This window comes from Bos grunniens, chromosome 9 (genome assembly GCF_055505025.1).
Source record: "Bos grunniens cultivar Pamir isolate PY7600 chromosome 9, Bosgru_T2T1.0, whole genome shotgun sequence".
Classification (NCBI taxonomy): domain Eukaryota; kingdom Metazoa; phylum Chordata; class Mammalia; order Artiodactyla; family Bovidae; genus Bos; species Bos grunniens.
In genome coordinates, this window is record NC_141173.1 from 18,281,350 (window position 1) to 18,304,212 (window position 22,863).

Here is a 22,863-nt window from a genome sequence, read left to right on the forward strand (position 1 = left end):
AAATATTTTGAAGATGTTGTGTACATATTAGGAAAATATTTTCCTGAATTGTTCTCTAGTTGTTCTTATATATGAGTGACCTGGGGCTCTTGGCTTCATAGAATTTTCATCAGTGATCTTGGAGGTGAAGCAACTTCAGAATTCAGGATTATAATTCAAAACAGCTCAGACAGTACGGAGAATTGGTTAGTTGATAACAGATTGAAGTTCAGTAGGGAAATGGGGGCAGCAGATACAGGGTGGATAAAAGCTGCCAGAATACTGTTGATTGAGTAGCTGCTGCTGCACGCGTGCTTGAAAGAGAATAGAAGTCAGAGGATTTTTCTGTAACCCTGTGGGGAACTTTGCTATGGTAAGGACTGTTCCCAAATGCAAGAAAAGAAAGCCAATTTGATCAAATGTGCTATTCTAAAAAGACTGTTAAAATTTTGTATTTTAAGCTATTAAGAATTCAGTGACATTAAATACCTTCTTGGGGAACATTAAATGTTCATTTTAATTATTTACTATAATTATTTGCATGTAAAATGAATGTACAAAAGACTTTCTGAAAGTTACTACTAATTCTTTTCTCAGTTAAACAAACAGAGGGTATATCTAGGAAGCTTATCTTTTTCTCCATGAAATTTTAAGGGAAATAGAATTACCTTCACCTTGCAAATAGCACTTTGAGGATAGGAATGCTATTCTAAAATAAAGAAGCATGTGTTTATAATATACACATATAAAAAATTAAAGACATAGGAAGGGGTTTATTAATAAAAGCCTTCTCTGTTTGAATATAGGTTGTAGTCTGTGCGTTTTGAATGTGATTCCTACCATGGAAGTCTGTACCAAAGATACCTATTGGGAACTGTATTCTGCTTATTTGTGGTACATTTCATTCTGATTAATGTTTAGAAGAATGACCGTGGTATACATATGATCCAGGACAACTTTATAATTTGATCGTTTTTTGGTGACTGATACTCAGCATGGTTTTAAGACTGTTAACATCACATGAAAGTGAAAGTGTTAGGTGTTCAGTCGTGTCTGACTCTTTGCGACTCCATTTACTGTAACCGGCAAGGCTCCTCTGTCCATGGAATTCTCCAGGCAAGAATACTGGAGCGGGTAACCATTCCCTTCTCCAGGGGATCTTCCCAACCCAGGGATTGAACCCGGGTCTCTTGCATTGCAGGCAGATCCTTTACCATCTGAGCCACCAGGGAAGCCCCTTAACATCTCATCAGATAACTTAACAATCAGAACATCTAAGTAATCAGCTTGAGCTTGCTCAAATCAATTAATTAAATATCTTCACAAAATGACAGGAGTTTGCTGTGTTTTTATTATCCGGATTCCCATGACTCATAGTTGAATGTCAGATTCTTTTCTAACAGAAACACTTTACACAGGTCACTTATTATTATTATTCCTGTGATCAGTACTGTTGCCTGTAAGTGTCAGCCTTCCTTAGGGAGCGGCGTCCACGCCTGTGTGCGCTCTGCCCAGGGCGCCTTTCAGAAGCGCTGAGAGGCGTGTCTCTTGCTCGCCATGGCCAGCACAGCGGATGGAGGACGTGCCAGCCGAGTGCGATGGTTGATGCCAGGCTAAAGTCAGTGGGGCCACAGCTCTCATTAGTTTGTCCATCTTAATAGCAGCTAACCCATGGTGCATTCCACAGCTGTGAAAGGTTGGGAAAATGGCAGCTGTACTTTGCTCTTTGAAATGTTTTTCTGATTAAAATTTGATATGTATTCAGTGTAGAAAATCAGGAAAATTTAGAGAAATATGGAAAAATCAGTAATAATTCTCCCAGTAGAGAGGAGTCCTGTTTAATTTTTGTATTCCCAATTTTACACATAATTAAGAGCAACCTATTATATGTATAATTTCGTGAACTCACTCTTTTTTCCGCTCAGTACATTGTTAACACCATTTGCTAATAATAAAATATTTCTTCCAGTACTGAATGGATATGTAATTATTTGTACAATATACCATTATTTACTTAACTATTTGATTGCCCAATTTTAGATACTATAAATATTCCTATAATATACATTATATTTTATATATACATATATATATATATATACATACATTCTTGTGTTCATCTCTGATTATAATAAAACATCATTATGTTGCCTGTTAGATTGTATTTTGTCAGTGAAAATTTGTAGGATATCAGATAGGTAATCATTGTAGAGGAGGGCATACATCTGGTAAGACTGGATATGAGGGTATATACACTGTTCTTTGAAAGGTGTACACAGGGCCTTGGCAGCTCTAAGAGTTGGAGCATCATAATTTGGGAAAATTCAGGAGCAGAGATGTGAATGTGAGTGGCCTGGGACTGTGTACATCTATTTGTATGATTGAGATCCAACTGTAGTGGAGGAATAGCCTTGAGAAACTGATGGGAACAAAGTCTGAGATGTGGAATTCAGCGTTGTGTTAGTAGGTAGATGTGGCAGTTAAAGTCCTGAATTTTCTGGACCATTGTCCTTTTCAACCACTGATTAAATATATTAATGTCACACATTTTATGTTTAAAGCCCTGAAAGTCAGTCGTGGTGGAGGTCCACAGGCGTCTGTACTTCAGAAGGGTGATGGCACTGAGCCGCTGAATGCAGTGTCCTGTTGTCCTCTTGACGGTCAGACTGTGGTCCAGTGCTGGTTTGGAAAAGTGAGCTCACGGTGGCAGTTGGAAATCTTTGGAGGGGCAGATTCAAGTCAGAGTCACAGCTTAAATGGTGCAAATATTTGCAAGATTGTTCTTAATATGGATTGGAGGGGCCTGGTTAGAGACACAAACAGGAGGTAAAGGAATGCAGGCTTGGGAAGCATGGACTTCAGGACTTAGGATGGCTTAGAGGAGAGAAGTGTGTAAATTTAAATGAACGATTTAAGTTAGTGGTTCTGATTACTCAGCGAACTCTTTATAATATATAAAAGCCTCAGTCCTATCCAAGATTTGCTGAATCAGAATTTTGGAGGGATGGGACCAGGCATTTATGTGTGTGTGTGTGTGTGTGTGTGTGTGTGTAAAGCTCCCCCAGAGATTCCTATGTGTGTCTCTGGTTAGAAACCACTAAATGAATTAATCTTTGTTTTTCTGCAGTCCAAGGATTTGTCAGGTTATCTGGATCTACTGCTTTGAATCTTAATACACTTAATGTGCATGTGTTTGCATTTTTCTTCTGTTTTATTTTTTTTTACACTGCCTTCACTTCTTGAGAAATTGTTCTGTTAGATGGCTTCCAATGTAAAATTATTAATTAGTGTTATTCCATGCAATCAATTTTGAGCAAATGAAATGTACTATAAAAGTTAAAAGGAATTTCTGTAACTTTTTTATTTTTTTTAATTACATGACAAGGACAAAAAACAAGATGGATAATCAAGCATGGTATCTGAGAACTTCAAAGCTGGCCCTGGCCTTGGCAATTATCCGCTCCAAACCAGCAGACAAAAGCAGCAGAGAATATACAGAGCATCTTGCTAGGATGGTGTCCGCGCAGGAATCAAGGTGGAGATCAAAAGTCGAAGCCTTGGAAGCTGAAGTTCTACAATTACGTCAGAAACTTCTCCTGAGCAGGATTTTTTCAGGATCATTTAAGAGTGGTGAGTGGATGTAACTTGGGGATGTGTCAATCTGTTTTATGTCAGCTTCACAGTTACTTAGAAACTCATTACCAAAACACTCAAGTTGTTCGGTTTCCTAAAATTAGACTTCTTCTTGCACTATAAAGATTGTTTGCTTCTAGTCATTTATTAAAAGTAAAAAAAAAAAAAAATAGCTTGTTGTCACTTTCTAATGGATGAGGCTGAAGTTAGAGACTAAAAATTGTCTAGAGATGAAGGCAATACTGCTTTAAGCCTCCCGGAGAAATTAATTTTAAAATCTCGTTCATCGTTATATCTTACTCTGTATTATATGTTGCTTTTACATTGCATAATTTGTCCAGCAGTCCTGTATCAAGTCCCAGCTCTGGACCAGCTGTGCAGTGGGTGGCGAGGACCCAGAAATACACAGGAAAGCTACTGCCTTTACCATGAAGTACCAACCATTCTAGCAGAGAAAGCAGACCTAAGATAACGAACCTAATTGTGATGAATGTTACCATAGAGAAAGTGCAGAAAAGGAAGCCATTCATTTTTCTGGTTCTTGGAGAGGCTCCTTGGATCTGGGCCCTCAAGGGTCTGTCTGATGGTGAGGTGATCAGAGCCTGTGGTCAGAAGTAGGAACAAGAGCCAGGGCAGCAGGGATAATCTATGTCCCGTCCAGCAGGCCAGTTTTGTATTCCAGAGCCCAGGACACTGAGGTGAAGATCTGATGGGGAGCAGGTTTGGAAAGACTCTGGGTGTCAGCCTTAAGAATATCCCTGCAGTGAGTTGGCCAGGGTGGTTCCCTTAAGACCCCATGAGAGAGTGAAAGGGGGGCTATAAGAATGACCTGAGAATGGCAGGGAAAATGGGCACCCCCTGGGACACACCAGAGCACATGGGCAGCTCCTTCCTCAGGATCCCTTTACCTTCTTGACTCAGAGGGATGACCCTCATATTATGATAGTAAAACTTAATTTTGGTGATTTGTTGAAAACGTAAATCATGTCATCTTACTCCTTTGCCAAAAACCTTTTCCTGACTCCCCGTTGTGCCTTGCACCAGATTCCCACTGGTGGTGATGTCGCCATGATGTCACCTCTGCTTCCCTGCATAGCGCGTGTGCTCTCGGCACCTTGGGCTTCCCGCTGACCGCTATGGGCTCTTCTTTCAGTGAATCTCTGCTGTGATCAGGTGTTTGACATATGATTGCCTCTCCCCTTCGTAGAGGTCTTTTTTCTAAGCCATACTTGCTCAGTGAACACTTTACATGCATCCCCCCACAGTTATTTTTTAACCCAAACACCCCCTTGTTGGTTATATACTTATTTGCTTAGGTGGTCCCTGCCTTATCTCCTTGACTTGAGTCCAGCTTTGCTGAGTAGAGGGTCTCCGATTTGCTCAGCACCCTCTACTCAGTACCCACCCCAAAGCCTGACTCAGCAGGTGCTTCATCCATGTTCGTCAAATAAAGTGGAGCATAGAGGATGCTTTGATGCAGGCCATGATGGGAAGCAAGGAGGCAGGTTCTGAAAGGGTTTACCTAAGGCCACATGAAGAGTAAGGAGTCGGGCTAGATCTGTGATTATTAGAACTAAAACGAATGTTTCCAGAATAAGCACTTGAGACTTCTATGAATGAGTTTAAAGTGGGTTAAGGCAGCTGGAGTGTGGAGGGCAGTGTGGAGGGCAGTTGAGGTCTCTAATTCATTAAGTTGATTCAGTTCAGTTCAGTCGCTCAGTCCTGTCTGACTTTGCGAACCCATGAATCGCAACACGCCAGGCCTCCCTGTCCATCACCAACTCCCAGAGTTCACTCAAACTCACGTCCATCTAGTTGGTGATGCCATCCAGCCATCTCATCCTCTATCATCCTTCTCCTCCTGCCCCCAATCCCTCCCAGCATCAGAGTCTTTTTCAGTGAGTCACCTCTTCGCATGAGGTAGCCAAAGTACTGGAGTTTCAGCTTTAGAATCATTCCTTCCAAAGAACACCCAGGGCTGATCTCCTTTAGAATGGACTGCAATGCTTTAAATCCAGACAGTGACCACAGAAATCAGGGTATATGATAAAAGGTTGAGTCCAGGCAGATATACCTAGAAGGAAGAAGTAGGGTCCTAAAACTCAGAGGGGATAAGCAGCCTGGAAATATAGACTGACAGCAGGGATCCATTGGTATCTAAGTGATAGTGACCTTGTCACTGTGGATGAGGTATAGGGTGGGTGGAGCTTTGATGGGGAGGCTGCAGGTTCCAACATTCCAGAGTGGATAGAGAAAAGGAGCCGTGGAAAGAGTATGGCTGCCATGGGAGGATGCGTAGGTGTAGGGAACCTGTGCCTGCTGTGGGTAACAGAGCACCAGCTAACTTCAGGAAAACTCTCAACTAATATCTGAAGAATTGATGCTTTTGAACTCTGGTGTTGGAGAAGACTCTTGAGAGTTCCTTGGACTGCAAGGAGATCCAACCAGTCCATCCTAAAGGAGATCAGTCCTGGATGTTCATTGGAAGGACTGATGTTGAAGCTGAAACTCCAATACTTTGGCCACCTGATGTGAAGAGCTGACTCATTTGAAAAGACCCTGATGCTGGGAAAGACTGAGGGCAGGAGGAGAAGGGGACGACAGGATGAGATGGTTGGACGGCATCACGGACTCAACGAACATGGGTTTGGGTAGACTCCGGGAGTTGGTGATGGACAGGGAGGCCTGGCGTGCTGCGGTTCATGGGGTTGCAAAGAGTCAGACAGGACTGAGCGACTGAACTGAACTGAATATCTGTATGTAACTAAAGTCTCATTATTGTCTGAGCAAAAATACTGTTACAAGATTTACAGCCACATTTTAGTCCCTCTGGTTTTTATGCAGTGGTCTCTTTGAGAATATCTAGGAATAACAGACAGTCAATATATCTTACCTTTTTTGTACAGTCATGTGATGGGTGTAATGGCACATATGTAGCAGTTCCCACTAATACTGAACTGTGAATATTATAACATCCACAGTGCCCAGCTGTTGTTTACCACTGAGGGTATGTTTACAACACCAAGACAGTGGTGTGTGTGTGATTTGTCTGGGACGTGAGTGGACCTCAGTGATAACTTGTTTTTAGTCTGGACTCTTTTCCTTACAGTGCCTGCGAGAGAAGTTTTCAAATATCATGTAGTTAAAATCTCTTTTGCTCACATCAGGAGTTGCAGGTAAAGCATTTCAGTGCAGATGTTTGGGAGTAATCTGTCTCTCCATCTGTTAGCTTAAACTTGAAAAGTGAGGAATAAATGGATAGATTCAGATAAATATTTACTATTAAGGGGAAAAAGGAAAAAAAAACTACAAGGGGGGTTATTAGAGTGATAGGAAGATAAAGGAGGAACGTAGTTGGTGTTTAAAGATGTATGATTGAAAAGACTGACATACCTTGCTCTAAGAAAATGGCAGCCCTGAAAATCATAGTATTATATAGGTGATTTATGTTGTTAAATATTTCTGTCTGGAGTTTTTAGGGCTTCTTTATACATGCAACTTTTCGCCAGTGTTCAGGGACCACAGACCCTCAATAAATGGTGAATGGAGTGCTTCCTGACCAAGAGACTGGGGAACTTAATTTACAGCATCAGCTATCCACTGAAACAACCGAGAAAACCAGAATTGAATAAGGCAGAGATGAAATGGCATGGTAAACAAATCAGGAGCATGATATGGTTTATACAGCATCTAAAGAACTTGTCTATTTCATTATTCAGATTTATTTTTCTACAGGTTCTTAAAGGAAGGAAGAACAGAAGGATGGAAGGGAGGAAAGAAGGGTAGGGAGATAGGGAGGGAGGGGGAATCAGTTCGGTTCAGTTCAGTCTCTCAGTAGTGTCTGACTCTTTGCAACTCCATGGACTGCAGCACGCCAGGCCTCCCTGTCCATCACTAACTTTCGGAGTTTATTCAAACTCACGTCCATCGAGTTGGTGATGCCATCCAACCATCTCATCCTCTGTTGTCCCCTTCTCCTCCTGCCCCCAATCCCTCCCAGCATCAGGGTCTTTTCTAGTGAGTCAGTTGTTCGCATCAGGTATCCAAAGTATTGGAGCTTCAGCTTCAGCATCAGTCCTTCCAGTGAATATTCAGGACTGATTTCCTTTAGGATGGACTGGTTGGATCTCCTTGCAGTCCAAGGGACTCTCAAGAGTCTTCTCCAACACCACAGTTCAAAAGCATCAATTCTTCGGCACTCAGCTTTCTTTATAGTCCAACTCTCATATCCATACATGACCACTGGAAAAACCATAGCCTTGACTAGACGGACCTTTGTTGGCAAAGTAATGTCTCTGCTTTTTAATATGCTATCTAGGTTGGTCATAGCTTTTTTTCCAAGGAGCAAATAAACGTCTTTTAATTTCATGGCTGCAATCACCATCTGCAATGATTTTGGAGCTCCCAAAAATAAAGCCCCCCAAAATAAAGTCCCATGGCATGGGACCAGATGCCATGATGGTAGAAGGGTAGGGGATAGGGAGAGAGGGGGGATGGACCAAAGAAATATGGATATCCAGTGTCACATTTCTCAAAGCCTTCTAGGTGATGTGTGCCAGACAGTTTGGTTGCCTACACAGTAGCCTGGTTCCTTCTTCCTTTCTAAAATACTGCAGTTTTGATTTGGCAGACACGCACCCATGCCTAGTGCATTCATCTGTGAAAGGCTTAGACTTGTTTTGCCAGTATGGTCCTAAGGTTGGACAGGACTGATGGAAACTAAAAGAGAATCTTTGGAGCTTTTGATAAATATTTGTCACTTTGTATAAAGAGATTGAAGTCCATGAATGATACAAACTTTAAAATGTTTTTACCTCAACTGCTTGCCGCCCGTGTGGGTGCTGCCACGTGAAGATGAGATAGGTCGAACTGTGGTACCCACATTACAGCCATGAGGCAATACTGAAAAAATTATGTCAGCATGGTAAGGGTGATGAAGCAGGAGGATAAGAAGAGCCTTAGTCCTTCTTGTCATTGCTGAGCAACCAAAGCAACTCTAGGGTGAAGTTATTAGGAATTTTTCAAAGGTAAACAGTGGTCACTTCCATGGATAGAGCAACCTGGAGGGCTTCAGTCCATAGGGTTGCAAACAGTTGGACATTACTGAGCAACTGATGGTTTAGGCCATTATTATACTAGGATTCTCTTCCTTGTAACTGAGCTCATCCTAACTTAGAGAGTGGAGAAGTGGGGGAGATAACAAGCAAGTTAGAGAGCTGCTTTTTTTCCCCAAGAATCTTGATTTATAGGAGAGAAAATGAGAGAGAGGCAAAAACTGTGTTCTATACAACAGCTTCCTGTTAAATGATAGCCTTATGATGTTGTAAGGATTTAGTTGGGACTTGAGTAGGTAGGTGAGGGAGACCCAGAGCATAGAGACTAGATAGGAAGACGTTAGTAGCTGTTCTTAAATGTTGGCCAGGGTTTGAATGGAGTGTGTTGACAGGCACAAGATGTTATTAGTGGAAACAATGGCCTAAGACTTCAATGAGCAGATTTAGATCTAAAATCAGAGTGTGTTTGTGTTTGTGTGTGAGAGTATGGGGCAGGCAGGGGGTGTCTGGACAGTTGCTAGGAAGAATGGAGATGGACACGCTGTCAGATATATGCTTTTTCTCCTAAAATTTAAGTACTTAGTACCTTCATAAATGATACACAGGTTACCGGACTAACAACGAGCCAAAGTAAAAGGAAAGTAGGGGAATGTCAAACCAAATTAACTCATTGATGTATCTGTTTATATAATAAATGCTCATGGCTTCCCAGGGGGCTCAGTGGTCGAGAATCCGCCAGTCAACGCAGGAGACCCAGGAGACCTGGATTCAGTCCCTGAGTCGGGAAGATCCCCTGGAGGAGGAAATGGCAACCCACTCCAGTATTCTTGCCTGGAGAATCCCATGGACAGAGGAGCCTGGAGGGCTGAAGTCCATGGGGTGGCAAAGAGTCAGACAGGACCGAGCATGCACGTACTTGGCATCTGTGGCTTCGGTATCACATGCTGTGGGCTGGGGAGCCTGGTGGGCAGGGCAGCTGTCCGTTTAGGCTGAATTTGGCTCTTTCTGGCTGTGGGTCCTGGGAAACAACTGGCCCAGCCAGATGGCTTCTGGAGCCTCCTTGTCCTTCTTGCTGCCTCTGCTCAAGTTAGTCTAACTCCCCCTTTCTGCTTCACATCTGGAGGAGCAAACCCTCACCACCCGCTGCCTCCCCCAGGCAGATCCCGCTTCTCGTTTCCTGTAAGTCTGCATTCCGGCGGAGGTTTTTAGCTGGACTCATCATGCTGAGGAAGCCTCAGAGCAGGGGCCAGATGTCAGCACGGCACCCAGTCTGGGGCTCGTCTTGGCTGCCAGCTGCCTCTCTGCTGGCCCTGTCTGCCCAGCCTCTGCCCGTCCCTTCCTTCTCACCTGGTTGCAGCAAATAACAGACTTGCAGACGCAGTGTGGGCTCAGCATTTATACGCTGGGGCCCTCCCTGTGTTACAGATGCTGAAAGAGCACAGAAAATGAAGGCCTAAGCGTTTCTTTCTTATAAGCTCTTGTAATATAAACTGTCAAATATAGTTAGAATGGGAGTTGGCCTCAAATTGCAGGTGATTTAAAACACACAGGCATAATGTGTATAAATAGCAGAGAATGTGGCCTGAATAATTTTGAGGAGTCTGAGGAAAGCCTGAAAAATAATACATTTATAATTGTACATTAGAAATGGTTTACTCATTATATATAAAAATTGGATTAAACTTTAGATATTAGAGACAGCCACCATACAAAGATATTAAAGCGAAGGCTGAAAAAAGCTCAGGATATTGAATGGCTTTCACAGAGGAAAGGTGATGAGTTAGGAATGTGAGTACCTTCCTTATCGTCAGAGGAGCTGGCTCTGAGAGGAACTGTGGAGATGGTAAGGAGGGCCTGCCAAATCCTGGTGTGGGGCTGGGCCTGAGGAGCCAGGAGCTTCCGAGACTGGGCTTGGGTAGGGCAGCTGGGCATTCCCCAGTGTGGCGTGTTCCAGATGGAGACCATCAGTCCTCCCTGTGCCAGGCTCCAGTCTCACTGTGTGGTGCAGCCTGTACTGGGTTTCAGGGTGGCATCCGGCATGTCCAGGCAGTGCCCTAGTGGGGCGTCTCTACTTGCTGGGCATCTCTGGACTCCCTCCCCTCCTCTGCATCCCCATGACCACTGCCTCGGTTTTGTCTGAAAATCCCCAACCGGACTCCACGTCTGTGATCGTAGCCTTGATGTATTCAAGTGCACGTCGCAGCCTGGTCTCAGGTCCTCTCACTCACTTTCGGGTGAAGTCCTTGCCCCATAAAATGGACCCTGAGCCTCTCCACAGTGCAGTGCTTGCTTCCAGCCCAGCCTAGCCCCTCTGCACCATGCCGTCCTTGTTCTGCTGTGTGATGCCCGAACTTTCTTCAACTTAACTTGCATCCACCGTGTTCTCTCTCGGCGCCAAGCTTTTATGCAGGTGGTTTCTCTCTGGAGGATGCGTTCCTTTTGGTCTGCTTTTGGTCTAGTTGTGTGATACAGTCTTCTTCTCTGCTGACGTAGGTTTAAAATCTCTTCTGCCTTCGTCGACTGCCTTCCATGACTAGAACAGATTCTCCTGCTGGGGATCCTGATAATATCCTGTACTGTTCACAGAGTTTGAAAACAACATTAAACTGGTTGAATCAGCCTGTCGTCTCCATCAGGCCTGCACTCCATGCCTCCAGGGAGTGTCTTTTCCCATCGCTCCCGTGTTCCTAGATTAGCACAGTCCCTCGCAGGGAGGGGGACTTTGGTGACATTTACTGACTGAGCATGTTTAGAGAGGGTTTTACGTGAGTGTTCATACCTGGAATAAAGTGGCCTTGCTGATCTGTCGTTTCTGGAGATCTCCCAGACCCCCGTGGTGATGGGAGGAGGATCAGAGAGTGAGATCCAGCCTCCTAGGGAGGGGACCCACTCAGTAGGGTGAAGATCAGGGCTTCTCTGAGGGAGCCGTGCGTGCACACAGCGGTGGAATCAGAACAGAGGAAGTGAAGAGGGGCGATGTCGACAGACCCTCTGTGGAACAAAAGCTAAAAATGCCCAAAGTACGTGTGCATTCCTAGGTCATCGCTCATTGTAATGCGTTTGGAATAGTTTAACCTGGAGCAGATGTTAATCTTGTCTTTCCATTAAGGGTTATATTTAGTTTTTTTTTTTTTTAAAACCAGTTTTGTGTTTTTTGAATACCCTGCTTCTGATTTTCAAATTTCAAGATTCTGTTAGAAAGATGATCTTACCTCAAGGATTCTGGATTTAATACTTGGATACTAAACATCCTAAAATTAATTTTTTTTTAGATAAGTTCAGTGTGCAGTGAAGAGAATCCGGGTGGGGAGCTGTGGACTGTAGTTTGGAGTGGGGGTGTTAATGGAATATTGTGGCTTAATATTGTAGCCCTGTGATTCGGATGAAAACTGAAGTTTGAGAACCACTGAAACCACTGACTTGAACACAGAAACATAAAATGTGTGTTCAGAGAGTGTAATGAGATCTCTCCAGAAAGGGGGTCAAGCCATCTGATTGTCACACATCAAGGAAGTTGTGGGCAAGACTCTGAAAGATTCCTTAATACCAGCTGATGATATTTGGCTCTGAGTCACTAAAGAACTCAGGAAGTGTTCCTTTAGAGCCTGACTGAGCTGAGGCAGGTAGTAGAATGTAGACAAAACGAACCAAAGATAAAATAGTGACATTAACACTAACAGACTGGTTCCAAACAGGAAAAGGAGTATGTCAAGGCTGTATATTGTCACCCTGTTTATTTAACTTATATGCAGAGTATGTCGTGAGAAACGCGGGGCTGGAGGAAGCACAAGCTGGAATCAAGATTGCCGGAAGAAATATCAATAACCTCAGATATGCAGATGACACCACCCTTATGGCAGAAAGTGAAGAAGAACTAAAGAGCCTCTTGATGAAAGTGAAAGAGGACAGTGAAAAAGTTGGCTTAAAGTTCAACATTTAGAAAACGAAGATTGTGGCATCCAGTCCCATCACTTCATGGCAGATAGATGGGGAAACAGTGGAAACAGTGGCTGACTTTATTTTTTGGGCTCCAAAATCACTGCAGATGGTGACTGCAACCATGAAATTAAAAGACGCTTACTCCTTGGAAGGAAAGTTATGACCAACCTAGACAGCATGTTAAAAAGCAGAGACATTACTTGGTCAACAAAGGTCCATCTAGCCAAGGCTATGGTTTTTCCAGTGGTCATGTATGGATGTGAGAGTTGGACTATGAAGAAAGCTGAGTGCCAAAGAATTGATACTTCTGAACTGTGGTGTTGGAGAAGATTCTTGAGAGTCCTTGGACTACAAGGAGATCCAACCAGTCCATTGTAAAGGAGATCAGTCCTGGGTGTTCATTGGAAGGACTGATGTTGAAGCTGAAACTCCAATACTTTGGCCACCTAATGGGAAGAGCTGACTCATTGGAAAAGACCCTGATGCTGGGAAAGATTGAGGGCAGGAGGAGAAGGGGATGACAGAGGATGAGATTGTTGGATGGCATCACCAACTCAATGGACATGGGTTTGGGTGGACTCTGGGAGTTGGTGATGGACAGGGAGGTCTGGCGTGCTGCGGTTCATGGGGTCGCAAAGAGCTGGACGTGACTAAGTGACTGAACTGAACTAAACTGACTATAGCAGCCATGTTTGATGCTATTCCGTACTGTTCAGTGAAGTTATTGGTAAACATAATAGGAATCCAAGGAATGAGTTATTGTAGATTTTTCTTCTAGAACTTCTCTCTTCCCTTTTTATCCCTTCTTCTCTTCATCCATCCTGCTCCCCTCTTCCTCATTAGCATCCTGTGTGCCATCCTGTATATGTGCCATATTCTCTGTATATAAGATGTACAGTTGTCCAAGGCACCCCACCCTCATTTTTGCAGGGGAAAATATTTCTTACAGCTGTTTCAAGTCATTTTGGAGATATATTGTAGGGAAATATTGCATAGGAGAACCAATAGACAGTATTTTAGAAGCCAGTAGAAACCCTTAAGTTCTGATTGCATTATACCAGTCCTTCAAAAAGTATAGAGTGTAACATAGCTAAGAAGAAATAGGTTGTTGTTGATGAATGCTAGCATGTTGCAACTTCACTTCCACTTTTCCCTTTCATGCATTGGAGAAGGAAATGGCAACCCACTCTAGTGTTCTTGCCTGGAGAATCCCAGGGACAGGAGAGCCTGGTGGGCTGCCGTCTATGGGGTCGCACAGAGTCAGACACGACTGAAGCGACTTAGCAGCAGCAGCAGCATGTTGCAGGCAACAAGACAGAAGACACTGAATCATGCAGTCTGTCGCACATGTACCCCATAAACATAGGCGCTTGCATTGTATTCTGAGTGGCTCTAAGAGGCAAACCGGCTAACCTGAATTACAAGTGAAGCTGTATGAATTCCTAAATTAAAAATGGAGACACAACCCTCATTCAGGAGGAAGAACATTATTCCGTTTCTTTTGTTGCACGTAAGTCATTGCATTTTCAGTTGAACGTCCTGTTTTAGAGACCTCATTTCTAGAATTTAAAGAATTAAATTGCTTATAAACACTTCTTAACGTTATTGTAAAGACCGAATCTGTGTTTTATGGATTAGAGTGCTCGTTGGGTGTGTGCTGTGGATGGGCTTCTGAGGCAGGGAGCTGCTTCCAGTGCCCACGGATCCACTCTTTCACATCGTCGGTTATTTCATGGTAAACATGTGATAATTTTTCTTCTCTTTGGTCTCTCCCATTGCTGTCAGAATCAGAGAGAAATACTGCCTGTGTGTTTTTAATTCATTCAGACCACATCTGCCAGGTTTTGTGTTTTGACATAAACAAGATAAAGAATGCTTCCAGAGCAGGCTGGTTCTGATGTCTTCAAAGCACAGGTCTAAGCTTTCCTCGTTCCTCTTTTAATTAATAAGTCACACGGAGAACAAAGACTCAGTTGCTTTTGTGCCCTCCCTCCGTGCTTGATTCAGTGAGATCTTACACACAGTCGATTTTCAAAGCCATTTCTTGGCTTGATACTTAATTTATTGTCTCTAATTAGGCTTGTAAGATTTTGTAGCAGAAATAATTTTGAAATTTCATGTGTAAAATGTAGTACAGACAAAATGTTAATATTCTGTAGCAAGTTGAAAGGTAACCACTTGGTGGAAAAGTAACTGGCAGAAATTTAAGTAATGCCTCTGATCCTTCTGTATGCCTTTCACTGTATTTGGAGTTTTTCGAATTATCAATGAAATAGAATATGCAGAATTTAAGCATTTTCGCCCTCCCTTGTTATTCAAATAACAGATACTTTTTTCACCCAGAAGTTAGCACGATTTGGCTGTTGTTTCTCTGAAGTAATAGTTTGTAGTAGAACGGCCTTATTCTTCAATCCAGGTCACATAGATTCAGTGGCATTTTGCTTATTTAATATCTAATTTTGTTAATAGTTGTCCCGGTAATAGCTCTGCAGTTACTTCTGCCTGGGTATTTTATAGTGTTTATCCTCATCTGATGAGGTTTTCCTCTGTGAACCACAAGGCCTCTCGTCTTACCTGTAATTTCCAAGCAGGAACTGGTCCGAAGTAGGCCAAGTCCACGCTGGTGGCTGCTCCGTGTGGCTGCACAGCTCCTATGTCTGGCAGGGCAAGGGAACCAGCGGAGCCCGCCCGGAGGGCTCGGGGGCTCAGCAGGCTGTACTTATCCAGGCCCTCTGGAGCTTCTCTTTAAAGAAGCACTTGGTTGTGCACAGGTGTGCACAGTGATCACAGCCAGTGCTATCTGCACCTGGGCCTTTTGTACCCACAGGTCTGTGTGAAGAAGGGAAAGTACCTTCAGTCAGATGTGCAGCACACGACTTTAACATTTATTTTTATTTTGAAATGTCTTAAATCCCGCACCTGCATTCGAATCCCTTGGGAGCTGTGAAAAATTCTGAGGCCTGGGTTGCACTCCAGATGAGCAATGTCAGAATCTCTGGGGGTTGAACTGAGGTATCCATATTCTTTGACTGTCCCTCCGTTATTCTGAAGTAGGGCCAGGATTGAGAAACACTGCTTTAAGGCCAACTTTTATTTTCTGTATTCAACCCATATGCCCTTATTTCCAGTTTTCATGATTAAGCCCACATAGTTTTAATCCCCTTGCTTTCTTGGAGTATCCTCTGTAGAAGGCTGCAGTTAAGGCCTAGAAAGAGTGGAACACACTGATATTAACCCTACGGGGGAGGTACCTGGTGGTAGAGTCAGTCCACAGTAATCTGCTCTGAGATTTGGGAGCGTGGATGGCACTGGCGGTGGGGATGGTGGGTGAGCAGCTGTGGGAAGGGCTCTCCATTGTCTGTGCACATGCCTGGTGCTGGTGGCCTGACTAAGGTCGCACCTGGGCCCTTGGTGGGGATCACAAGCCCTTTTGTATGAATCGTGAGCCACTATTAAACGAAACGGCATTTTTCCAAGCTTCTTTTCTTTATTCTGTAAGGATAGGGAGTTGTAATAGATAGCCTCTTTTAGAAGCTAAAAGCAGTTCAGTTCAGTTAGTCGCTCAGTTGTGTCTGACTCTTTGCGACCCCTTGGACTGAAGCATGCCAGGCCTCCCTGTCCATCACCAACTCCCAGAGCTTGCTCAAACTCATGTCCATTGAGTCGGTGATGCCATCCAACCATCTCGTCCTCTGCGTCCCCTTCTCCTCCTGCCTTCAGTCTTTCCCAGCATCAGGGTCTTTTCCAGTGAGTCAGTTCTTTGCATCAGGTGGCCAAAATATTGGCGTTTCAGCTTCAGCATCAGTCCTTCCAGTGAATAATTAGGACTGATCTCCTTTAGGATGGACTGGTTGGATGTCCTTGAAGTCCAAGGGACTCTCAAGAGTCTTCTCCAACACCACAGTTCAAAAGCATCAATTCTTTGGCGCTCAGCTTTCTTTATGGTCCAACCCTCACATCCATACATGACCACTGGAAAAACCATAGCTTTGACTAGATGGACCTCTATTGACAAAGTAATGTCTCTGCTTTTGAATATACTGTCTAGGTTGGTCATAACTTTCCTTCCAAGGAGCAAGAATCTTTTAATTTCATGGCTGCAGTCACCGTCTGCAGTGATTTTGGAGCCCAAGAAAATAGTCTCTCACTCTTTGCATTGTTTCCCCATGTATTTTCCATGAAGTGATGGGACTGGTTGCCATGATCTTCGTTTTTTGAATGTTGAATTTTATGCCAGCTTTTTCACTCTGTTCTCACTTTCCTCAAGAGGCTCTTTATTTTTTCGCTTTCTGCCATAAGGTGGTGTCATCTGAATCTTTGAGGTTATTGATGTTTCTCCTGGCAGTATCCCACAGGCATATCATTTTAAAAATTAGGAAATACTTGTATTTCTGCTCTTGGTTCAGTATTATTTGCTCACTTTAGTATATGGCTTATTGAACAGTCTGTGTGATATGCTTTTAAAATGCTTCCTCTTGGCTTAGTGCTGTATTTACTATACTGTTCAGGGTCCTTGAATTAGCAGTAATACTCCACAGTTCATGGTGGGTTAAGATACTTCTTGGGAAAGAATCAAGGATCATGCCTTCTTTTACTTATATTTGGAGGTGGAATTTCATCAGCAATCTGTGGTATATTTCTGAGAAACTCTGTACCAATTGATGCAGAGGTTCTTATTATTGCATGATTTATAAATAAATATTAATTAATAGGATTCCCAATATATATGCACACATTTCATAATGTTTTATTTAAAATTACACTATAAACTAGCAGCATAGTCTTCATTCATGTGCTCTGCTTTTAATATTGTTGACAACTTTACCAGGAATTCTCAGCTACTAAAATTACTTAAATAATTAGGATATTAGCTTTTTCATAGTTCTGAAGTAATTTTTTTCCCCCCAACTAGCTCAAATCTTCAGTATTTACTGGAAGGTAGGAGATACTGAGTTCTAATGATTTAAGTATCATGGATTTATAATATGGAAGTAAGTGAAAATGATGTGATTTTTACATCCATTCTGACATGTTTGGATAAGAAAAATGGCAGTGCCTAGGAGCACCATGCTTCATATAAAACACTTGAAACATTTAACGAGTAGTCATATCCAAGGCTAGTGCTCAGTAGGTACTTGATGATTAATTTAAGAATGAACGTATAAAAATGAATGAAAAAAGAACCAACAGAGCGAGAAGACATATTATTGCTGGGGTTGGGAAAGGTTGCTGAGACCAGTCCTGGAGGTGGAAAGCTTATTGGTAGGAGCATGGATTTGGAGTTAGAGGAATCTGGATTGAGTCTCAGCTCTGCTGACATTAGCTCAGTTTCTTTGGGAAAGTCTCTTACCTCCTATGAGACTCACTTTCCTCCTCTGTGAAATGAGGAGACGGAGGGCAATGATGGGTAGTGGTGAGGTTTAATGAGGAACACTTAGCCCCAAGCTTCCTGATACACAGATGATAAATACTGATTTTCTTCACTGGCTTGAGAGGCTCGTGGGAGTTGTCATTGATTCCTTAACAGCAGAAGAACTTAAGTGTCTTGCTTTCTTGTATTTTTGTTGACTTGAGAATTTTATTGCCTAATTCTGTCTTGCAGAGACACCTGGATCTAGCTTTTTAACAGGTTATTCCAGTGGGAAAGAACAAAGGTTTTAGGGTGTGTGTAAGTTTTTCTTTCTCGTGTAGTAAAACAGAATGATTGACATAATTGCCATATTCTCGGTTCAGTTCAGCAGCAAAAGTTTGAGTTCCTCAGTGTGCAGCAGGCCTCACAGTCTGATTCTGTTAGGAGTCTTGGAACATTCTGTGGGAGTCTAGCTGTTACCCTCTGTCATTGTTTTGGCAGTTACATCAATGGAACTAGATTTTAATTCTCTGCCTTTCTATGTGAAAGTGTTCATCACTTAGTTGTGTCTGACTCTTTGCAATCCCATGGACTATAGCGAACCAGGCTCCTGTGTTGATGAAATTCTCCAGGCAAGAATACTGGAGTGGGTTGCCATTTCCTTCTCCAGAGGATCTTCTTGAGCTAGGGATCGGACCAGGGTCTCCTGCATTGCAGGCAGATTCTTTAACATCTGAGCTACCAGGGAAGCCATCCTCTCTATATACTGTTATTAAAAATTCTAGTCTCATTTTGATTCTTTTGTTCTGATTTCTCAATCCTATAATTTTCAATGTTTTTCTCTTTCCACTGGGAGCCCTGTGAGTTCTCTCTTTTCTGCAAAATATTATTTCTCTTTGAATATTACAGGAACACCCTATAGGTCGTCTGCCACCCATTTTGGCTCTGCAGGTTTTCCTGAGACACAGTTAAGATCAATTTGCAGCCATGATCGTGTTCCATTGCATGGGAACAGGTTGTGTTCAGCTCCTTTCTCGTCGTGAATGCAACATTACTCCTCAGCCCCACGTGTTCTTTCCTGGGTGCCTGTCTGTTCCCTCTGCCCCAGCTCCACCTTCAGAGAGCCCTTGCCCAAGTGTCTTCCTCTGTGTCTTGTTCACGCTCCTTCCTCGTGCAGACGATGCCCTGGAGAAAGCTCTGTGATCCCTCCATGCTCACACCACATGAATGAAGTCTTCCTGGAGTTTCCCTCATTTGAATGGATTCCTTCAGGTCCCTGTAGCATCACCTAAAGCTCAGTTTGACAGTGACACGTTTTTGCCAAATGGTAGAGCTGGTGTTAGAGAATGATTGACTGGTTTTCTGTGATTATGGTTTGTGTGTCTGCCCTCTGATGCAGTACGGAATGAAGCAGGGCAGAGGCTAATAGAGTTTTCCCACGAGAATGCACTGGTCAAAGCAAACACCCTCTTCCAACAACAAAAGAGAAGACTCTACACATGGACATCACCAGATGGTTAACACCAAAATCAGACTGATTATATTCTTTGCAGCCAAAGATGGAGAGGCTGTATACAGTCAGCAAAAACAAGACCGGGAGCTGACTGTGGCTCAGATCATGAACTCCTTATTGCCAAATTCAGACTTAAATTGAAGAAAGTAGGGAAAACCACTAGGCCATTCAGGTATGACCTAAATCAAATCCCTTATGATTATACAGTGGAAGTGAGAAATAGGTTTAAGGGATTAGATCTGATAGACAGAGTGCCTGATAAACTATGGACGGACATTCGTGACATTGTGCGAGAGACATGGATCAAGATCATCCCCATGGAAAAGAAATGCAACAAAGCAAAATGGCTGTCTGGGGAGGCCTTACAAATAGATATGAAAAGAAGAAAAGTGAAAAGCAGAGGAGAAAAGGAAAGATATAAGCATCTGAATGCAGAGTTCCAAAGAATAGCAAGGAGATATAAGAAAGGCTTCCTCAGCAATCATGCAAAGAAATAGAGGAAAACAACAGAATGGGAAAGACTAGAGATCTCTTCAAGAAACTTAGAGATACCAAGGGAACATTGCATGCAAAAAGGGGCTCGATAAGGGAGAGAAATGGTATGGACCTAAGAGAAGCAGAAGATATTAAGAAAAGGTGGCAAGAATACACAGAAGAATTGTACAAAAAAGATCTTCATGACCCAGGTAATCACGATGGTGTCACCACTGACCTAAGGCCAGACATCCTGGAATGTGAAGTCAAGTGGGCCTTAGAAAGCATCACTATGAACAAAGCTAGTGGACGTGATGGAATTCCAGTTGAGCTATTTCAAATGCTAAAAGATGATGCTGTGAAAGTGCTGCACTCAATATGCCAGCAAATTTGGAAAACTCAGCAGTGGCCACAGACTGGAAAAGGTCAGTTTTCATTCCAATCCCAAAGAAAGGCAATGCCAAAGAATGCTCAAACTACCGCACAATTGCACTCATCTCACACGCTAGTAAAGTAATGCTCAAAATTCTCCAAGCCAGGCTTTAGCAGTATGTGAACTGTGAAATTCCTGATGTTCAAGCTGGTTTTAGAAAAGGCAGAGGAACCAGAGATCAAATTGCCAACATCTGCTGGATCATGGAAAAAGCAAGAGAGTTCCAGAAAAACATCTATTTCTGCTTTATTGACTATGCCAAAGCCTTTGACTGTGTGGATCACAATAAACTGTGGAAAATTCTTCAAGAGATGGGAATACCAGACCACCTGATCTTCCTCTTGAGAAACCTATATGCAGGTCAGGAAGCAACAGTTAGAACTGGACATGGATCAACAGACTGGTTCCAAATAGGAAAAGGAGTACGTCAAGGCTGTATATTGTCACCCTGCTTATTTAACTTATATGCAGAGTACATCATGAGAAATGCTGGGCTGGAAGAAGCACAAGGTGGAATCGAGATTGCTGGGAGAAATATCGATAACCTCATACATGGAGATGACACCACCCTTATGGCAGAAAGTGAAGAGGAACTGAAACGCCTCTTGATGAAAGTGAAAGAGGAGACTGAAAAAGTTGGCTTAAAGCTCAATATTCAGAAAACAAAGATCATGGCATCTGATACCACCCAACACTTCATGGGAAATAGATGGGGAAACAGAGGAAACAGTCTCGGACTTTATTTTTCTGGGTTCCAGAATCACTGCAGATGGTTATTGCAGCCATGAAATTAAAAGACGCTTACTCCTTGGAAGGAAAGTTATGGCCAACCTAGATAACATTTTCAAAAGAAGAGACAGTATTTTGTCAACAAAGGTCTGTCTAGTCAAGGCTATGGTTTTTCCAGTGGTCATGTATGGATGTGAGAGTTGGACTGTGAAGAAAGCTGAGCACTAAAGAATTGATAATTTTGAACTGTGGTGTTGGAGAAGTCTCTTGAGAGTCCCTTGGACTGCAAGGAGATCCAGCCAGTCCATTCTGAAGGAGATCAGCCCTGGGATTTCTTTGGAAGAAATGATGCTGAAGCTGAAACTCCAATACTTTGGCCACCTCATGCGAAGAGTTGACTCATTGGAAAAGACTCTGATGCTGGGAGGGATTGGGGGCAGGAGGAGAAGGGGACGACAGAGGATGAGATGGCTGGATGACATCACTGACTCGATGGACGTGAGTCTGAGTGAACTCCGGGAGTTGGTGATGGACAGAAATGCCTGGCGTCCTGCAATTCATGGGGTCGCAAAGAGTCAGACAGGACTGAGCGACTGAACTGAACTGAGAGCTAGTGTTGGCCTGCCTTTTCTTATCCCCAGATGCTGAAAGTTCTTGCCTATTTACTCTTTCAGGCTACTCACCCCTCATTCTAGTGCCTAACGATTGCGACACTGAACATGTATTTGATCATTTAAATTGAATACCATATAAGCTCTGTGAAATCGTCTGATCTGGCAAGTAGGATATACTTCAGATCAGATCAGTTGCTCAGTTGTGTCCGACTCTTTGCGACCCCATGAATCTCAGCACGCCAGGCCTCCCTGTCCATCACCAACTCCTGGAGTTCACTGAGACTCATGTCCATCAAGTCAGTGATGCCATCCAGCCATCTCATCCTGTGTCGTCCCCTTCTCCTCTTGCCCCCAATCCCTCCCAGCATCACAGTCTTTTCCAATGAGTCAACTCTTCGCATCAGGTGGCCAAAGTATTGGAGTTTCAGCTTTAGCATCATTCCTTCCAAAGAAATCCCAGGGCTGATGTCCTTCAGAATGGAATGGTTGGATCTCCTTGCAGTCCAAGGGACTCTCAAGAGTCTTCTCCAATACCACAGTTCAAAAGCATCAATTCTTCGGCGCTCAGCCTTCTTCACAGTCCAACTCTCACATCCATACATGACCACAGGAAAAACCATAGCCTTGACTAGACGGACCTTTGTGGGCAAAGTAATGTCTCTGCTTTTGAATATGCTATCTAGGTTGGTCATAACTTTCCTTCCAAGGAGTAAGTGTCTTTTAATTTCATGGCTGCAGTCACCATCTGTAGTGATTTTGGAGCCCAGAAAAATAAACTCTGACACTGTTTCCACTGTTTCCCCTTCTATTTCCCATGAAGTGATGGGACTGGATGCCATGATCTTTGTTTTCTGAATGTTGAGCTTTAAGCCAACTTTTTCACTCTCCACTTTCACTTTCATCAAGAGGCGTTTTAGTTCCTCTTCACTTTCTGCCATAAGGGTGGTGTCATCTCCATGTATGAGGTTATTGATATTTCTCCCGGCAGTCTTGATTCCAGCTTATGTTTCTTCCAGTCCAGCATTTCTCATGATGTACTCTGCATATAAGTTCAAGAAACAGGGTGACAATATACAGCCTTGATGAACTCCTTTTCCTATTTGGAACCAGTCTGTTGATCCATGTCCAGTTCTAACTCTTGCTTC

General features: G+C 43.1%; 1 protein-coding gene across 2 annotated transcripts in view; it reads left to right on the plus strand.

The window, feature by feature from the left end:
• Positions 1–22,863, plus strand: part of MEI4 (meiotic double-stranded break formation protein 4) — a 251,927-nt gene that overhangs the window by 36,947 nt on the left and 192,117 nt on the right. For both annotated transcript variants that reach the window (XM_086316889.1, XM_086316888.1), the window contains exon 2: positions 3,365–3,609. In XM_086316889.1, coding sequence (XP_086173015.1) covers positions 3,378–3,609 — 232 coding nt within the window. In that variant the 5' untranslated portion in view covers positions 3,365–3,377. The remainder of the gene's footprint in view (positions 1–3,364; positions 3,610–22,863) is intronic.